The 20,497-nt window shown below is 39.8% G+C and overlaps 1 protein-coding gene and 1 pseudogene across 1 annotated transcript in view; one reads left to right on the forward strand and one right to left on the reverse strand.

Annotated features, from left to right (window-relative positions):
- LOC123793726 (cytochrome P450 4X1) overlaps positions 1-19,108 on the forward strand; it is a 45,883-nt gene extending 26,775 nt beyond the window's left edge. Inside the window, exons 7-12 of the mRNA XM_045799625.2 lie at positions 9,886-9,992; positions 10,552-10,742; positions 13,680-13,813; positions 15,103-15,167; positions 17,419-17,501; positions 18,283-19,108. Of these exons, the coding sequence (XP_045655581.1) occupies positions 9,886-9,992; positions 10,552-10,742; positions 13,680-13,813; positions 15,103-15,167; positions 17,419-17,501; positions 18,283-18,451 (749 nt within the window). The 3' untranslated portion in view covers positions 18,452-19,108. The remainder of the gene's footprint in view (positions 1-9,885; positions 9,993-10,551; positions 10,743-13,679; positions 13,814-15,102; positions 15,168-17,418; positions 17,502-18,282) is intronic.
- Positions 1,386-9,447, reverse strand: LOC123793603 (cytochrome c oxidase subunit FA4 pseudogene; annotated as a pseudogene).
- Positions 19,109-20,497: the final 1,389 nt, after the last annotated feature.

Consider the following 20,497-nt stretch of genomic DNA (forward strand, 5'->3'; position numbering starts at 1 on the left):
TAGTACTATGTTGAATAATAGTGGCGAGAGTGGGCATCCTTGTCGTGTTCCTGATCTTAAGGGAAAGGCTTCCAGCTTTTCCCCATTGAGAATGATATTTGCTGTAGGCTTTTCATAGATGGTTTTTGAGATTGAGGAATGTACCCTCTATCCCTACACTCTGAAGGGTTTTAATCAGGAAAGGATGCTGTATTTTGTCAAATGCTTTATCTGCATCTATTGAGAGAATCATATGATTTTTGAATTTTTCTTTCTGGATTAAATCTAAGACACTGATCGATTTGCGAATGTTGAACCACCCTTGCATCCCAGGGATGAATCCCACTTGGTCCTGATGGATAATCATTTTAATGTACTGTTGGATTCTACTAGCGAGGATCTTGTTGAGGATTTTGGCGTCCATGTTCATTAGGGAAATTGGTCTGTAATTCTCCTTTTTGATGGGGTCTTTGCCTGGTTTGGGGATCAAGGTAATATTGGCCTCATAGAATGAGTTTGGTAGCTTCTGTTTCTACTTTTTGAAATAGCTTTAGGATAATAAGTAGTATTTCTTCTTTGAATGTTTGGTCGAATACCCCAGGAAAACCGTCCGGGCCTGGAGTTTTGTTATTTGAAAGGTTGTTTATCACTGACTCAATCTCTTCATAATTAATTGGCCTGTTTAAAAAATCTATTTCTTCCTGTTTCAGTCTTGGCAGTTTATAGGTTTCCAGGAAGGCCTCCTTCTCTTCCAGATTGCTTAGTTTATTGGCATATAGCTGTTGGTAAAAGTTTCTAATAATCCTTCCAATTTCATTGGTGTTGGTTGTGACCTCTCCTTTTTCATTCATAATTTTATTAATTTGGGTCCTTTCTCTATTCTTTTGGATAAGTCTTGCCAGCGGTCTGTCAATTTTATTGATTCTCTGAAAGAACCAGCTTCTAGTTCTGTTGATCTGCTCTACTATACTCCTGGTTTCTAATTCATTGATTTCTGCTCTAATCTTGGTCAACTGCTTCCTCGTGCGTGGATTAGGTCTGTCCCTCTGTCGCTGTTCCAGCTTCTTGAGGTGAGAATATAAAAACTGCATTTTAGATTTTTCTATTCTTTTGAGGGAGGCTTGGATGGCTATATATTTCCCCCTTAGGACTGCCTTTGCAGTATCCCATAGGTTTTGGACCATTGTGTTTTCATTCTCGTTGGTCTCCATAAATTGTTTAAATTGATTTTTGATTTCCTGGTTTATCGAGTCATTCCTGAGCAGGATGGTTCTTAGTCTCCAAGTGTTTGAGTTTCTTCCAAATTTTTCCTTGTGGTTGAGTTCCAATTTCAGAGCATTGTTGTCTGAGAATATGCAGGGAATAATTTCAGTCTTTTGGTATCGGTTGAGACCTGTTTTGTGTCCTAGAACATGGTCTATTCTTGAGAATGTTCCATGGGCATTAGAATAGAATGAGTATTCTTTGGTTCTGGGGTGTAGTGTTCTATGTATATCTATGAGGTCCAACTTGAGTATGGCATTCAAAGCCCTTGTTTCTTTGTCAATTTTTTGCATGGGTGTTCTGTCTATTTCTGATAGTGGAGTGTTGAGGTCCCCTACTATTAACATATTTTTATCTATATGTCTCTTTATTCTGGTTAAGAGTTGGCTTGTGTATCTTGCTGCTCCCCTGTTGGGGGCATATATATTTATAATTGTCATATCCACTTGTTGGATACATCCTTTAAGAATAATATAGTGCCCTTCTGTGTCTCTAACTATAGTCTTTAGTTTAAAATCCAATCTGTCTGATATGAGAATTGCTACCCCCGCTTTCTTTTGAGGTCCATTGGTGTGAAAGATGGTATTCCATCCCTTTACTTTCAGTCTGAATGTATCTTTAGGTTCAAAATGAGTCTCTTGTAGACAGCAAATGGATGGGTCATGTCTTTTTATCCAATCTGCAACCCTGTGTTATTTTATGGGAGCATTTAGGCCATTTACATTGAGACTGAATATTGAGAGATATGATTTTAATGATGCCATGTTGCCAGTACAGTCTTTGTTTCTATCGATTGTGACTTTCTGTTTTGCATCACTCTTGGGGCCTTTTTACCTTTATAGAACCCCCCTTAATATCTCCTGTAGGGCTGGTTTTATGGTTACGAAATTGTCAATGACTGGTGATTCTGGAAGGTCTTTATTTGTCCATCAATTCTGAATGACAGCCTTGCTGGATAAAGGATCCTTGACTGCATGTTTTTCTCTGAAAGAGCTTTAAAAATGCCTCCCCCTTTCTCTCATTCCAGGTCTGCGTAGACAGGTCTGACGTAATTCTGATACCTTTGCCTTGGTACGTGAGAAATTTCTTTGCCCTGGCCGCTTTCAATACTGTATTCTTGGATCTAATATTTGCGAATTGCACTATGACGTGACGTGGTGTAGGTTTGTCGTGGTTGAGCTTGGGAGGGGTCCTCTCTGCCTCTTGGACACAGATGTTTGTTTCCCTTGCTAGATTAGGGAAGTTTTCAGCTACAATTTGTTCAAATATCTCTTCTAGACCTCTGTTTTTCTCCACCCCCTCGGGGATGCCGATGATTCTGACATTGGAACGTTTCATTGAGTCAGTAATCTCCCATAACCTACATTCATGAGCATGGATTTTTTTAAGTCCAGATTCTATTTTAGTTTTCTCTTCTACTAACCCATCTTCCAATTCACTGATACATTCTTCTGCCTCATTCACCCTGGCCATCAGAGCCTCTAGTTTTGCCTACATTTGGCTCATAGAATTTTTAATTTCTGCCAGATTCACTCTCATTCCTGCCCTTAGAGATTCTATATTCTCATTAACATTTTTATTAATACTTTTTTCAAGTCTACACATCATCTTGACCATTGTTACTCTGAATTCCATTTCTGATAATTTGGTTATATCCATATCCATTAGTTCTGTGGCAGAGGCCACAGACTCATTGTCTTTTCTTTGCTGGGGAGGATTTCTCCTTCTCGTCATTCTGATGAGGAGAGGTTGTGGGGTTGTCCAGAGCCCAAATTAATGACCGGGACCCAGGCCGTGCGCCCTTGTTTTATAGGGATCTTAGGGATGTGGGCTTCTTGATTTTTCCGCCTGCCTTCTGGGGGAGGGGCCTCCCGCACCAATACTCAGGCAACCCTGTTTGGGTAGAGTCTCCGTGTCCCCTGCGAGGGAGGATAGGGGTGGGCACACTGTGAGCCGGTCTTTCCGGGCTTTGTTCTCTGGCAGCTTTCCCTGGCGGTTTGCTGTGCCTCTTCTGAGAGTCAGAGCAGCAGTGGCCGAATCTCAGCTTCTGTCACAGAACAAGGGATCGCAGACCGTTCTCCACTGATGTTCTGGCCACTTTAACTCTGTTTCTGTTGGTGCTGCTCAACCCTGCAGCTTCCCGAGATGTGCGCCCCACAGCTGGTGTCCCAGCCCTCACTTCCAGGGCCGGCGTGTCTCTGTCCTTTGTGTTTCTAAAGCCGCCAGCCACCAGCTGCCAGCCGCCCCTGCGTGCTTCTGGAGCTCCCGGTCTCAGTCTGGTTCCAGTGAGCGCACCGGTGTTCCGGTGTTCCGTGAGAAGTCTGGTCGCGCATGTTCCCCCGGCTCACGGTCTCAGTCCGCTCTCTCGCGGGTGCCCGTCCGCGAGTCCGCCCGCTCCCCAGTGCAGGTGGCTACCGCTTCCCGGCGCCCCAACGCGGCGGCTCCCTCCCCCTTCCGTTTATCTTCTGATATCTGTGCGCGGTTTCACGGTTCCCCGCTTTGTACCTCAATACTCAGCACTGGAGATGTTCATTTGTAGAGATCCAGATGCATCTTCCTGCGTCTCAGGCTGATTCTGTGGGTGTTCAGGCTCATCTGGTACCTATCCACTCGACTCAGGGGACCAGCTGAAAAAGGGGTCCCCTACTCCTTTGCCATCTTAACTCCCTCTCTGATTTCTCCAGATTCTTATCAACAGTTGTTTTCTGGGGTTTTTGATAGTAGCAGTCCTAATAAGTCCGAGGTGGTATCTTATTGTAATTTTGATTTGCATTTCCCTAATAATCTGTGATGTTGAACGTCTTTTTTTTTTCATGTGCTAATTGGCCATTCATATATCTCCTTTGGAGAAATGTCCACTTAAGTCCTTTACCCATTTTTGAATCACGTTGTTTGTTTTTTGGTGTTGTGTTTTAGGAGTTCTCTATATATTCTGGATCTGAGTCCCTCATCAGATAGATAATTTGCAAATATTTTCTCTCATTCTGTGGGTTGCCTTTTTACTCTATGGATACTGTTTTGTTTTGTTTTGTTTTTTACTCTATGGAGACTGTTTTTAAATTTTCATAAAGTCTTATTTGTCTATCTTTTCTTGTGTTACCTGTGCCTTGGGTGTCAGTGCAAGAAATCCTTACTAAATCCAGTGGCTTTTAATCCTATTTTTCTTTTAAGAATTTTATTATTTTAGGTCTTACAATTAGGTCCTGGATCTATTTTGAGTTAATTTTCAAATCTGGTATTAGGTAAGATCTAACTTCATTCTTTTGCATGTAGATATCCAGTTTTCCCAGCAACATTTGTTGAAAAGACTATCCTTTCCCCTATTGAATGGTCTTAGTATCCTTGTCAAAAATTATTTGACCATATATGTGAGGGTTTGTTTCTGCACTCTGTATTCCATTCATAGATGGTATATGTCTATCTTTAGGCTGATACCACATTGTTTTGGTTAACATAGCTTTGTAGTAAGTTTTGAAGTTAGGAAGAAGTGTGAGTCCTTCAGTTTTGTTCTTTTTCAAGATGGCTTTGGCTCTTTGCAGTCCCTTGAGATTCCATAAGAATTTTGAGATGGATTTTTATATTTCTTATTCTATGTGTTTTTAAGACTATGAATTTTCTTTTGTTCATTGATTAAATATATCCCATGTATTTTGATAAGTAATGTTTTTATTATCATTACTTTTCCAGAAATTCTTTAATTTCTGTTTGTGTATCCCTTTCACTAAAAAGGTGTTTAATAAAAGGTTTATAAATTTCTGGGTGAAAAACTTTCCTATTTTTTTATTTTTAAAAATTTCTAATTTAATTGTATTGCAATTAGAAAGCATTGTTTGTAGTATTTCCATTTTACAGAACTTACTAATGGTTTTTTTGCTCTAATATGTGATCAATTTTTGTAAATGTTCCATGCACTCTTATGAAGAAGATAAATTGTCTATTATTAGGTATGGTGTCTGATATTTTCCCCCATATGTTCTGCCTTATTATTTTGTTTGGATCTTCTATATCTTCTTTTGGTCAACTTGACCTGTCCTGTACTGGGAGTGGTATGTTGAAGACTCTTATTATTAGTGTGAGTCTACCTATTTTTCCTTGCATTTCCTATAGTTTCTGCTTTAAATAGGTACTTCTGCATTATTTGGTGTGTATATATGTTCATAAGTATTATATCCTGTGATATCATGACTTTTTAAAGATTTTATTTATCTCTACACCCAATGTGAGGCTCGAACTTATAACCCTGAGATCAAGAGTCACATGCTCTACCAACAAGCCGGCCAGGTGTCCTGTGATATCCTGACTTTTAACATTAAAAACTGACCTTCTTGGAAAGCCTGGGTGGCTCAGTCAGTTAAGCATCTGCCTTAGGTTCAGTCATGATCCCAGGGTCCTAGGATCCAGTTCTGCGTTGGGCTCCTTGCTCAGCAGGGAGCCTGCTTCCCCCTCTACCTGCCACGCCCCCTACTTGTGCTCTCTCTCACTCTCGCTCTGACAAATAAATAAAATATTTTTTTAAATATAAATAAATAAATAAGCAAATAAATAAATAAAAACTGGCCTTCTTTGATGAGTTTTTGTTCAAATTCTACTTTGTTTGATATCAGGATTGCAACCCCAATTTTCTTATTATCTACATTTGTCTGGTATATCCTTGTCCATCCCTTTATTTGTAGACATTTTGAATTGCTTTGTTTTATGTGTTTTCCTTACATGCAGCACATAGTTCAGTTTTGCTTTATGAGACAATTCGAAAATGTTTTTATTTTAGTAAACAAGTCATTCCCATTCTTATTTGTTGAAATGACTGGTATGTTTGGACTTAACACATTATTATGCTCTACTATGTGTATTATATTATAGTTACTGTGTGTATTAGTTTCCTAAAGGCTTCCTTAACAAATAATCATTCACTGGTTCTGGGTGAACATGAATTTGGGGGGGACATTATTCTAGTCAGTACGCTGTGTTCCTTTCTCTATGTGGTATGTCTTCTTTGCTCTTTTAAAATATATTTTTTGATATTTAAGAAAGTTTATATTTTTTCTCTGGCTACCATAGTGTTTAGTCCTTCCAAATCCTTAATTCCCCTTCCTTTATTTAAACTTTTTTTTTGAGATCCTGTAGCCTTTATTTTTAAAATTTTTTTTATTATGTTATGTTAGTCACCATACAGTACATCATTAGTTTTTGAGGTAGTGTTCCATGATACATTGTTTGCGTATAACACCCAGTGTTCCATGCAACACGTGCCCTACTTAGTACCCATCACCTGGCTACCCCATTCCCCCACCCACCTCCCCTCTAAAACCCTTAGTTTGTATCCCGGAGTCCATAATCTCTCATGGTTCATCTCCCTCTCTGATTCCCCACCCCCCTTCATTTTTCCCTTCCTGCTCCTAATATCCTCCATGCTATTCCTTATGTTCCACAAATAAGTGAAACCATATGATAATTGTCTTTCTCTGCTTGACTTATTTCACTTAGCACAATCTCCTCCAGTTCCAACCACGTTGATGCAGGGTAATCATCCTTTCTGATGGCTGAGTAATATTCCATTGTATATATTGACCACATCTTCTTTATCCATTCATCTGTTGAAGGGCATCTCGGCTCCTTCCACAGTTTGGCTATTGTGGACAATGCTGCTATGAATATTGGGGTGCATGTGGCCCTTCTTTTCACTACATCTGTATCTTTGTGGTAAATACCCAGTAGTGCAATTGCTGGGTCATAGGGTAGCTCTATTTTGAACTTTTTGAGGGACCTCCATGCTGTTTTCCAAAGTGGCTGTACCAACTTGCATTCCCACTCACAGTGTAAGAGGGTTCCCCTTTCTCCTCAACCTCTCCAACATTTGTTGTTTCTTGCCTTGTCAATTTTTGCCATTCTAACTGGTGTAAGGTGGTATCTCAATGTGGTTTTGATTTGAATCCCTGATGGCTAATGATGTTGAACATTTTTTCCTGTGTCTGTTAGCCATTTGTAGGTCTTCTTTGGAGATGTGTCTGTTCATGTCTTCTGCCCATTTTTTGAATTGATTATTTGTTTCTTGGGTGTTGAGTTTGAGAAGTTCTTTACAGATCTTGGATACCAGCCTGTTATTTGTAGTGTCATTTGCAAATATCTTCTCCCATTCCATGGGTTGCCTCTTAGTTTTGTTGATGGTTTCCTTTGCGGTGCAGAAGCTTTTTATCTTGATGAAGTCCCAAAAGTTCGTTTTCACTTTTGTTTCCCTTGCCTTTGGAGACGTGTCTTGAAAGAAGTTGCTGTGGCTGATGTTGAAGAAGTTACTGCCTATGTTCTCCTCTGTGATTTTGTTGGATTCCTGTCTCACATTGAGGTCTTTCATCCATTTGGAGTTTATCTTTGTGTATGGTGTAAGAGAATGGTCAAGTTTCATTCTTCTGCATATAGTTGTCCGATTTTCCCATCACCTTTTATTGAAGAAACTTTTTTCCATTGGATATTTTTTCCTGCCTTGTTGAAGAGTTGTTGATCATAGAGTTGAGGGTCCATATCTGGGCTCTCTATTCTGTTCTATTGATCTGTGTGTCTGTTTTTGTGCCAGTACCATGCTGTCTTGGTGATCACAGCTTTGTAATGCTATCTGGCCTGTCATTTTTACTGTGGTAAATACAGATAACATTTACCATCTTAATCTTTTTAAGTGTACAGTTCAGTGCTATTAATTACATTCACGTTATTGTGCCATCACCACCACCATCCATTTCCAGAATCATTTCACCTTGCAAAATTAAAACTCCATACATATTAAATTATAATTCCTCTTTATACTCCTTTCTCAGCCCCTGGAAACCACCATTCTATTTTCTGTCTCTACAAATTTGACTAGTTATTCTAGGTACCTCATATACATATATGAGGAATCATATAGTATTTGTTTTTTGTGACTGGTTATTTGATGGTTTGTCAGTTTTTAATAATATCCTTTGATTTTCGTTTATTACCTATACAACTATTAGTGATTTTTTTGTTTCAAGCTTCAGATATTTATTAATCAGTATAAACCCCAACACAATACACCAACATGATTTCATGCATTTAGAGGGGAAATAATTCCTGGATAAGTGGGAAATTGTGAGGATGGTTTCTGGAAGGCCTTCATTCTGAGCAGCTTTATATTGAAACATTTCATTTAGAAGTCTGGATCTTCTTTCTTCAGTTTGCTATAATCTACATTCACTGAGCAGAACTTATATTAATCACAGAGGCCCAGTTTGTTCTAGGATTCTGGGTTATTCCTATCCCCACTGACATCTGGATTGAGCAATGCCAGGTGCAAGTATCACAGTGCTGCTCCAGTACCTCCCGCTCCAATAAATATGAGGAGGAGGATCAAGCTCCGAGGCTGATTGGCCTGACTGAGGATCTGGTGTAAAATGGTTGCAGCAGAGGCCTCAGGTCCAGAGGAAGAAAAGATCAAATATGCAAGGCCCCTAACAATTAGTGATTCTTCTACTTTCCCATTTCTCCCTCTCTTCTCCTCCTATTTTTAGAAGAATTATTTTCACCGTTAGTGTTTATGTGATATTCCTCTGCCCATGTGCCAATCCTTATTTTGATCTGAGATCTAGAATTACATCTATGAAATGCACACCTCAGTTCTTTAATGAAGTTTTCCTAGTCATCTCTTGGTTGGATGAAGCTCAACCACACTGGATTCCTCAGGATGGGCTCATGAGCATAGTATTTTCTGAGTCCATGCAAGTTTATACCTGTTTTTTGGGAGACTTGATACTTACTCAAATGACAATTTTCCTGGATATAAAATACTTTACTGTTACTTTGTTTCCTTGAGTTTCTTGAAAATGCTCTCATCTTTTGCCCAACACAGGGCTTGAACTCACAACCCTGAGATCAAGACCTGAGCTGAAATCAAGAGTCAGATGCTTAACTGACTGAGCCACCCAGGCACCCCAAAAATGCTTTAATCTTGCTTTGATTTCTTTATTGTTCTTGAGAAGCATGATGCTGCCTTAATTTTCTTACCCTTAAAAGTCATTTGTCCTTTTCATTTGGAGTCTCTGAGGAGTTTCTTTTCTCTGTCTACAATGTTGAATCGTTTTATTAGGGTATATATTGGTATTGGTTATTCTGTTCCAACTTTTCCAGGGATAGGGTGGGCTTCTTAATATATACATTTAAATTTTGTCTCACTTCCAGAAAGTTTTCTTGGATTATCATTTTAGATATTCTGTTTCATATTTTTGTGGGGTTCTCTTTTAAGCCCCTTCAGTTATACAGATGTTTGTGTTTCTTTGCCTGACTTCCATTTCATTTGATAACATTTCCATGAAAATGAGATATTAGACTGAGAAAGAAAAGAATGCTTGGCCACTTGCACCTGTGTTTGAAACCATCTTTATTATATTGCCTACTTAGTTATATAAAGTCTGATTCACGTATATTGTGTTTCTTTGGAGCTTTGATCCAAGTTTGCCATTTGACGAGAGAACAAACATCTGCAAAAATTAAATCTATTTAAAAACAATGTACCCATTCTGAGATCAGGAAATAGGTAAGATTTGAAGTTATTCATGGGCCATGGCTTGCTCTGTAATTATTTTACTTTGATTAACTTTGCTGTCACTTTGGTAATGGGGAATTGTTATTCTGTCCCAGAAAAGGTAATCCAAGATAGAAAGAAATTCCTCAAAGATGAGAAGAAGCATGGTAACACTCAGAAGCAGAAGTACCAGGATTTTCTGGATATTATCCTTTCTGCCCAGGTAAATCTTTCAAATGTCTGAGGCTGCTCATATATGTAGTTAATTGTGTGGGTAAATGGGTGAGTGAGGAGGAGGGGAGACAAGAGGAAAATTGATCAACTAAATTTAACAGTACTTTTGAATTGATGGGTTGGCTCCACACAGTTTCAGGAAAAGATAGAAGTCTATAATGCTGTCAGTAAAGGGAGTCAGGTAAGATAAAAATTGTTTACTAATTGGACAGGGCTTGGTGATTATTGCATGGCAGTTTAGGGAAGCACAGGAAAACGGGTCATAGTGTAAGTTGGTAAAATGATGAGGAGGAGGTGCTGGGAAATCTGCATGAATCTGGCAGGATGAATTAAGGAACTCTTTGCAAGGCCTACTTTCCTTATCTAATGTTGGTTCTCCTTTGGGCTCTGGTCAAAGTGTGGCTCCTACTATGTATTTGTTGAACTGAATTAAAATTGAAACTCTCATATGAAACTCTAATTTTTCCCCCTAAAGCCATTATCTTGATTGGGGCTGCAGACATCTATAAACTGACATTGCATAAACATATTTCTACTATACCTTCCAGGCTGAAAATGACAACAGCTTCTCAGATATTGACCTAAGGTCTGAGGTGAACACATTCATGTTGGCAGGGCATGACACCACGGCAGGGAGCATTTCCTGGCTCCTCTACTACCTGGCTCTGAACCCTGAGCATCAGGAGAGATGCCGGGAAGAGATCAGGGGCATCCTGGGGGACGGGTCTTCTATCACCTGGTAAGATCTGCATTCTTAAACATTTCATCTTTCTTCCTCTCCATGGGTTTTGCTTTATTTTTTCCTCTGGTACCTTGGTAACCATTGTGCTTCAAGATATGTGCCTGTAAAAACTGCTCTTTTACTAGAGAGACCAAAATTATCCCTATATCTTTGCAAAAGAAGTTCACTCATCCACAAGTAATCTGCTTCATTGGTTTTCCAATCAGTGTTGTGTAATGTCCCATTTCTTTCACCTGCCTTGGTGCACTGGAAATGGGGACTTGATCCCTAGACTTGCTTTGAGAGTTTGAATGGTAGGACTCAAGTGGGTCTCCTCTCTGAGACCCAAGCAAGCATCCATATCATTTAAGCCTGCATTGTAGTCATTCCCACCCATTTCTGTGTTCACTCCTCAGGACTGGCTTAGACTTTAAACATAGTACTAAACGATATACACTGTAGTTAAGTCTAGCGATTATGGACTGAGAACATTCTAAGTACTTAGGCACTTAAGAAATATGCAAGATTTGGTGTGGATCCTGCCCTCAATGAACTCACACCCTGGGACAGGAGACAGGCCTCCGTATGGATAATTGCCATAAAACCTGGTAAGGGTAGCGAGAAAGAGACGTGCTGGCTACCACAGAAACTCAGAAGACAGGCACCTAGTCCAGTATAGGGGACTCAAGAGGGCTTCTTGGGAGATTTGACACCCAAACTGCCTCTTATAGGATGGGTTAGCCAGGTGAAAGATGTCAAAGCAAGATGTTGAGCTTATCTGGTTGTTAAACAATGCCCAGGTTATGGATTTGCCCCTCAGACACGCTGTCTGAAAGAAAACCAAACACGTGTCTCTGATTTAAACCACATTCTTCACCTTAGCTATATATTTAACTTACCATTGTTTTGTTGGCCAAAGGGGCAGAAAGGTAGAAATGCTAAGGGCTACTCAGCCCCAGGACTGGGGGAAAACATATTTCAAATGCAAAGGTCAGCTCAGTTAGAACATTTGTAAGGAAAAATTTGGGTTTATATAGATATGGTAGAGCTCCAACCTTTTATAAGGAAATACTAGTTATTTCCTACCATAAATTAAAGGTTTAATCTGTGTAGCACAAAATATGGTATTGATTAGTCATTTTTTATTCACTCTTTAACATTAATTCGTTATTTTAACTGTTTAGGGTGGATACATATACAACCCCAATATTGGCCTTTCTCATTCTTGTCTGGCCTATGTGAAATGTGAAAACAATAAAGAAATTTTTGCCAGGTGAGAAAACGAAGTGCAAAGGATCTGTTAGCTACCATTTATTTTAATGAGAGAAATGAAAATAATTTTATAAAAAATAAAATACATTTTTATTCCATAATATGGCTTTATACTCACATTTATGAAATTTGTATGTAGCATGCTAAAAATGTATAATTCTTTTACACAGATAATAAAACCACATTGCAAAGAGCAATTTCTGAAAAAACTGGCAAGTTGTTCATGTCTCCATTTGGCTTGTCAGCCATTTCTGCATTGTGTTAAAATTCCTGTCTTCTTCTTGCACCAGGGCTAAGATGCACAACATTGTGTTTCTAAAATATGCAAAGTGCCAGGCTAAGCAGAATTACCCTTTTTATTCTGGGCTTGAGGAGGAAAGAGCTCAAAATGAAAATTTCACACTACTGAATGGCCAGAGCCTGCATTCAAAATAAGTAATCAGAAAAGCAAACAGAAATACAATAAAGCAAATAGACTGAATATATGCAGTCATTTTATGACTAGCTGACTGTCTAGGATGCCAAAAAAACCCCTTTATTCTTCTCCCACTGATATTTCACACTTGCGTGGGACAAGTGCTTTTTATCTCTGGGGTGAAATCTTGAGTGAATCTCCTAGAGCACCTATCCATTTAAGTCACAAGAGCAGTCTCATTTCAGTAATGAAGCTGTCTGGTCCAGTGGAGTAATGAAAAATGCAAATTCGTATCTACTTGGATCCTCCCCCTCCATCCCAACTCAGCATTTCTTTGAGTCCAGAAGCCAGTGGTGGGTGAGGGGGTTGTGGTTGGCTTCTTTTTACTGACCAGGTCCTCCCCAACCCAGTAGCTTCTGTTTCTAACCCTTCCATAAGTGGTCCCAGGAGGGAGCAAGAAGAAGAAAGGGGTTGGTACTATGGAGATCTTGCCCTCTGAGCATGGTGGCTGGCTATTCAGTGCTTCCTTTCACTCTCAAGGGGCACATCTGTGAGTTTCTTGGAGATTCCCTCACTGGAGCTTTGCCATGGTGATTCATGGGGCAAGGGAATTCTTGTCCTCAGAATTCCTTTCCAGCTGGTTCTGAAGCTCTCCCTCTTGCCAGTTCATTGGCCCATAGAGCACAGTGGAGCACTCCTGACTTGTTTGTCCCTGTTGCTCTCCCCCAACTCCCTGTCTGTTCTGAATCACAGACTTTCCTCTCAGTCCTCTGTTCCCCAAACTCCAGGGGGCACATGTCAGATCATCTAAGTGACCCAAGAAGGCCCTCTTTGCCTAACATGGTTGGGGGGCCCTCCTCTGTTCTCCACAGCATTCTGGCATTCCAACAATTCTCTTTAAAGGATTTTTTCTTACCTCTCAAAACTCTTATGCCCTCTCTCTTCAGGCCTTAGTCATTACTTCTACAGTCTTGATTTATATGGTGAGCTAAGAGTTACAATACTGGCTTCAGAAATCTCCCTGGCAAATCCTTTACTGGTAGATTAGCATCTCATTTTATAATGTGGATATTTGGCACTTGTTTGGAACCTCAGCTGATCTTGAGGTAGAAAGAGTCTCATATTCTGTTACATAAGCCAATTGCAAAATAACTTTAACCTAGAGATGATATGTACTAGGAATAAACACCAAAGAAGAAAAAAACATCAATATTTACAAACTAAATATGGAGCCTGAGTTCCCTCCCCTCCTTCACTTGTCCTCACAGGGACCAGCTGGGTGAGATGGCATACACCACAATGTGCATCAAGGAGTCACTCCGACTGGCGCCTCCAATCCCATCCATTTCCAGAGAGCTCAGCAAGCCCATTACCTTCCCAGATGGACGCTCCTTGCCTGCAGGTCCTTGCATTCCTTTCTTTAGCAGTTCCTAGAGACCAGGGGATCCTGGCAACCACAGTGACAAAGACTGGCTTTTTTCTCAGCTCTTGGAGGAGTCAAGACAAACCTAAGGAAGTCTGGCTTAGGGTTGGGTGCTTATTAAGAACTTAGTGGGTAATTCTTTGGTCAGACGTGGTTTCCAGACTTTCCCAAAAGCACGTAGTCATTTGCAAAGAGTCTCTGCCCAGAACCTGGGTGGCCAGAATCCCGACCCAGGGTCTCTTCGTTCACAGGACATTGTTTCTAAAATAACCTTTGTTTGGCTTATTTGGAGACCCAGGTGAAACTTCATGGGAGATGAACAGCATTGTCTTTATCTAGAAGACCCAAGATGGGGTCTTTGGCTTCATCATCATCATCATCATAGCACTCTTATAAGTGTGCAGCTCTTACTAGTTAACATAGAACCTTCAAGCACATTATCTCATTTTCCCACCCTTGGAACATGATCTTAACAGACACTTATATGGTGCTTTTCAGTTTACAAAGCACTTTCAAATACCTATGGTGTAGCCAAAAACCCACTGGAGACCCCAAAGTGCAGATGAGCAGAACTAAAACTTGCATTGAGGCCCCACATTTGGAGCCCAGTGCTCTTCAGAGCACAGGTCTCTGAGCAGGGCAAGTGGGAGGCAGAAGGGTGTCACGTGAGACACTCTTCACTTGTCTGCTTCAGTGTTCTGTTAACTCTTGCCCTTGGAAACAAGCCGACAGGATCTCTTATAGCAAAAACCAACAGCTTGTCACTGCGACTTTGTTGACAGATCCAAAATTAATTTACCAGAATTTTTTATGGTAATCAAAAAATCTTCAAAATCTCTCTCCCCTTCTTTTTTAATCCCCAAACCATGTGGATATTTGCCAAAATTTCCTCCCTTCCACTTATGAACAGAACCAACAGAAACTTGTCATTGGACCTACATGATGGAATTGTGGTTCTGTTCTTTGGGATGCAAGCTATCTCTAGTGGGTGCTGTATTGTCCATTAACAGATATCATTCTGATATGATACCAACAGCTCCTTAAGATAGAATCAGGTATTAAATAAGTCATTGCTTTGAAAACTAAGGTGTCACTCAAGCCTCATCTTCCCATGGGTCCTTGACTGCTGACATCAGCTACGGCGCACAGAACTCTGCCAGGAGCCAGCTCATTCCCTTCAGGAAGAAAATTCTTACTGAAGAGTGGTGTAACAGTAGCCCACAACTTGCTCTATCTCCTGTAATCTTTTTACTTCTTTCCTTTCACAGGAATAACTGTGGTTCTCAGTATTTGGGGACTTCACCATAACCCTGCCATCTGGGAAAATCCAAAGGTAAACACTTCAAAAAAACAAATGCTGTGCAAGTAACTTTTTGTTAGCAATATGTGGAAGTGGCAAATGACACAAAGCAAATAAAATAAACATAAAGACCAAAATTGTTCAACTTTTCTCCTAAAAGAAAACTGCCCCCTCCCCTACTCCTACTTCATGTTTGCTTCGAATGAACAGATTGACATAATGCCACACAATCTGCCCCAAACTGCAATCTGTACTGCAGTGATGTGCTTTGCAAGCTCTGCCAAGCCCTCACCTGGACATCTGCAGGAGTGTAGACTGTCCATGTAGCCAGGCAGGCGACTCAAACTCTCTTTTGCTGGATGGAACAATCAGAATTCTGGCAGAAACCGATGACACACTCAAGTTGGGCACTTCGAGGAGAAGGAATAGTAAAGGAACTAGTTACAAAGGTTTGGTAGGGTTTAGAAGAGCAACATGGAGCACGCAATTGCTGAAGGGCTTCCCACCTCTGAGCTTGGCGGGAGAGAGAGTTACAAAGACCGGAGGGAGATTGTTGTGCTGGGAAGGGTCCTGAGCGGGAGTTGGGCCTCTAGTAGAACAGCCAACCTGAGGCAGATTGGTAGGGTGAGGTCCAGGGAATAAATAACCCAAAAGCTCTCTCCACCCACCAACCCACCAGATCACCCATCAATGTCTTTTATTAGCCAAACCTAAGAGCAAACTATGCGGGTCCGCTTCTTGGAGCCCAGAGCAGAGCAGGAAAGGGAGGAGAGAGGATCTGGAGAGGCAAAAAGAAGACACCTAGCTAACCATAGCGCTTGATTCGATCTTCTTAAACTCTAGACACTCACAATACCCAAAGATACTTCCTTTCACTGAGTGGCTAGGGCTTAAGATCTCTTATGTGTGTTGGGAGGTGGACTGCATGTCTCAGTAACAATTGATCACATAATCATTTTGGCTAGACTTCTAAGTGGGTGCATTCTTTTTTTTTATGTTCAAATTAATTTTATTTGAGTGTAGTTGACATGCAGTGTTCCATTAGTTTCAGGGGCACAACTTAGTAATTTGACAAGTTGATACCTGATGCTATGTTCACATCGCTATAACAATATCAGTGACTATATTTCTTATGCTGTGCCTTTTACTCCTGTGACTTATTCATTCCTTAACTGGAAACCTGTATCTCCCTCTCCCCTTCACTCACTTTGTCCAACCCCCAACAACCATCGGTTTATTCTGTGTATTTATAGGTCTAATTCTGCTTTTTGTTTGTTTATGCACTTGGTTTGGTTTTTTTTAGATTCGACTTATGTGTGGAATCATATAGTATTTGTCTTTTTCAGTCTTACTTACTGCACTTAGCATAATACCCCCTAGGTCCATCCGTGTTGTCTCAAGTGGCATGATCTCATCCTTTTTCTGGCTGTGTAATATTCCATTCTATCCATCATATTTTCCTTATCCTTTCATTTATTGATGGACACTTAGGTTGCTTCCATATCTCAGCTATTATAAGTAAATGCTGCAATAAACATAGGGATGCATATATCTTTTCAAATTAGTGTTTTCATTATCTTTGCGTAAATTAAGTGGGTACATTATTACCTCCAAAGTGAAAACAATATCACTGGCCCTAGCGTTTCTGCTTTCTCCATACTTAGTCTGGATAGCATACTAGTCCACTAGGAGGCCAAACGAGGGCTGCAGGTCTAGAATTGCCCTGTCCAGTGTGGTAGCTATTCATCACACGTGGTTATTGAGCACTTGAAATGTGGTTAGTCGGAAATGAGACGTGCTGGAAATGCAAAATACACACTGGATTTTGAAGACATAGTACAAAAATGTGGAATATTTCCTTAATAATTATTTATATTGAGTACATGTTGGAATGATAATACTTTCTACAAAATAAATTCTATTATTAAAATTATTTTCACATTTTAAAACTGTGGCTATGTGAGATGCCTGGGTGGCTCAGTCCATTAAGTGTTTGCCTTTGGCTCAGGTCATGATCCCAGGGTCCTGGGATCGAGTCCCACATCAGGCTCCCTGCTCAGCGAGGAGCCTGCTTCTCCCTCTGCCTGCTGCTCCCCCTGCTTGTGTGCACTATCTTTCTTTCTCTCTGAAAAATAAATAAAATAAAATCATAAAAATGTGGCTACCAGAATGTTGAAATTACATATGTTGCTCATGTATTTCTGTTGATTAGTGCTTAGTAGTAGCTTAAGAAATGTGCTGATGGTGTTTTGGGAATGGGGGTGGGGTTGCCCTGTCATTTCAGGTCTTTGACCCCTTGAGGTTCTCCCAGGAGAATTCTGAGCAGAGACACCCCCACTCCTTTTTACCATTCTCAGCTGGACCAAGGTAAGGACAATGTGAAGTTGTTGAAAATTCACAGAAATGTTTACTTGGAAACAGCTCTTTCCCTTTGGTGCCTCAGCTCCATATATTCTTTCACCGAACCCCATCTTCTCACCAGATTATGAGGTAGATCGTGGTACCTGTTTGAGCTCCCGAAAAGACCATTTAGTTTCACAAAGGACAAGGCCCTTCTCTGTCACATCCTATACAGCCATGCCTCAGAAAGTTATCCCACGATGCAAACTTGCTCATAAGCCATGCAGCCCACCCCCAATGCAGGAGAAACAATTCTTTTGTTTTCCCCTCAATTTCAGATTTATTGAGGTATAGTCGACATATGCAATTGTAAGATATTTAAAACGGGCATCCTGGTGATTCACTATCTGCATTCATTGTGAAAGGGTTCTTCCCCCTCTAGTTAATTCCCACCTCCTCCACCTCACCAGTTGATCTCTGTGTGTGCGTGAGGACGTTTAAGTTCTACTTTATTAACAGATTTCAATTACACAGTACAGTGTTACCAACTATAATCACCACGTTTTACATTACATCCTCACAGGAGAAACGGTTCTATGAGCACCTCCAAGTGCCACTCTCTTTAGGGAGGGCATCACATTATAGCCTCTCAGTTCATATTGTTGCAGGGAATAGTGGAAGTCCAAAAGTTCACGGTGAAAATACTGCTTTACCGTGAACAGTAGATTCATTATTCTAGCATCTTAACTAAAGAGCCAGAAACAACTACCATTTCCTCGTGTATCTTTCTTTCCCTCGGTGTCTGCAGAAACTGTATCGGGCAGCATTTTGCCATGATTGAGCTAAAGGTGGCCATTGCCTTGATTCTACTCCGCTTCAAGGTGGCTCCGGACCCCACCAGACCTCTAGTCTTCTTGCACAAGATTGTCCTCAAAGCCAAGGACGGGGTCCACTTGCACCTGAAGAAACTCTCCTGATGTTACAGCCCCGGGTACAAAGATTATGTATATATTCAAACTGTATATATATATATATATATATATATATATACACACACACACATACAGCTTGGATATATATATCCATCCATCCATACTATATATATACATACTATATATATAGTTTTAAAGTTAAACTACAGCTACTGGGCCAAGAAAATGAAAAGGAATCAAAAAATATGGTGGGAGGGTTAGGGGTAGGTGGGATGGGGGTCTCTGTGTAACTGTACATTATCCAAAACCATTTCTAGGTGATACCCTGTGTCACCTAGATGTGTGTCTGTATGATTTGGGGAAATTTTCCAATCATTTCTGTTTTATTCTGGCTGCTGTTAATGCCATATACCAAGAATTTTGCTGGGTGACTTCCATATATTTTCTGTTGCTTTTTAAGATAGTTTTTGGAATTACACAATAGGTGCACATATGCTTACAGTAGAAGATATCCAATATTCAAAAAGCATGTAGAACAAAAAGTAAAAATCCCACTCCACATACTGTCCACCTCTCTGCCCTGACCAATCCTACTCATTTTCCTAAAAACAGAATAGTTTGGTGTGCATTCTTTCAGAACTTTTCCTATACCTTTCATAAATACATATGTATGTATGTATGTATTCTTACAAATGGGATCGTATCCATATTATTCTTGCTTTTTTCACTTAATAAAAAATACATCTTATTCCTAATCGTAGATTCATGATATTCTATAATATGGATGTATTATAATTTATTGAACTATTTTCTTATTATTGGATATTTAAATTATTTGTGGTTTAAAAAAAATGCTTATTGGCCACTTGTGTTTATGTTGTTGTCTGTGACTCATACATCACTTATGCTTCTTTTTCCGTGGAGTTCTATATGAGTTCTTTAATACAGTGGGTGATTGTCCTTGATTGTAACTTTTCTTTATAGTTTTCCCCAATCTTTTGCTTTTATAAAACTGAATGGTGTCTGTTAGCATACAGAACTAAATTTTCATGAAATAAGATAAATAAACTTTTCTTTATGGTTTCTGGGTTGTAATCTTGGATAAGAAAACCTCCATTTGGAATATTATCTAAATAGTCTATGTCGTTTCCTGGTGCTAACAATGCTTGTGAAGCCTGAGCAGGAATTTTTAAATAATTTCCAAATATTAATAATGTTATTATTATTTCCAGATTCATCACTTATTTGATGTTTATGTGTTCACTACATGTCAGATATTGTGATACGCATTCAGTGAATGAACAGACATGACCCCTGCCTTCACGGAGCTTGTATCCTAAAGGGGAAGATGGATAACAGACAAATAATTACAAATTTCACTAAGTACCATGAAGGAAACAAATGGGCTGAGCTAGATAGTAATGAAGGGGAACTTACTTTAGATTGGGTTGTCTAGAAAATCCTCTGTAAGTTGTGACCTCAAAGCCTAGAAGGCTAACCCTACTCTTTCTCAGATGCCCCCTAGGGGCAAAATTATGGCAATTCATTGGACAATTTAAATAGCTCCGAAACACTTTTAGTTATAGAAAGAATAAATCAGCCTATCCCATTTCCCCGCCCCCCTCCCCTCTGGATAGGCTGGTGATGGGTATTAAGGAGGGCATGTATTGCATGGTGCACTGGGTGTTATACGCAAGTAATAAATCACGGAACTTTAAAAAAAACTTTTTTTAATTAAAAAAATAATTAAAAAATAAAAAATAAAATTAAAAAATTTTAAAAAAAAGAAAGAATAAATCATGGGAATAAAAGGCACAGTGTAGCGAATATAGTCCATGATATTTTAATAGCATTGTCTGGTGACAGGTGGTAGTTACACTTGTGCTGAGCATATCATAACATATAGAGAAGTGGAATCACTATGTTGTACACCTGAAACTAATGTAGCATTGGGTGTAAGCTATACTCAAATAAAAAAAATTTTTGTTAGCCCTGATATTGTCCTTGCCAAGTAAAAGCAAACTGATCTTGACTATCTGGATGGATAAGAAATGAAAATAAAGTCCTGGTCACATCCATAACGGCTTGCTA

This window comes from Ursus americanus, chromosome 12 (genome assembly GCF_024610735.1).
Source record: "Ursus americanus isolate L20-20 chromosome 12, mUrsAme1.1.p, whole genome shotgun sequence".
NCBI lineage: Eukaryota > Metazoa > Chordata > Mammalia > Carnivora > Ursidae > Ursus > Ursus americanus.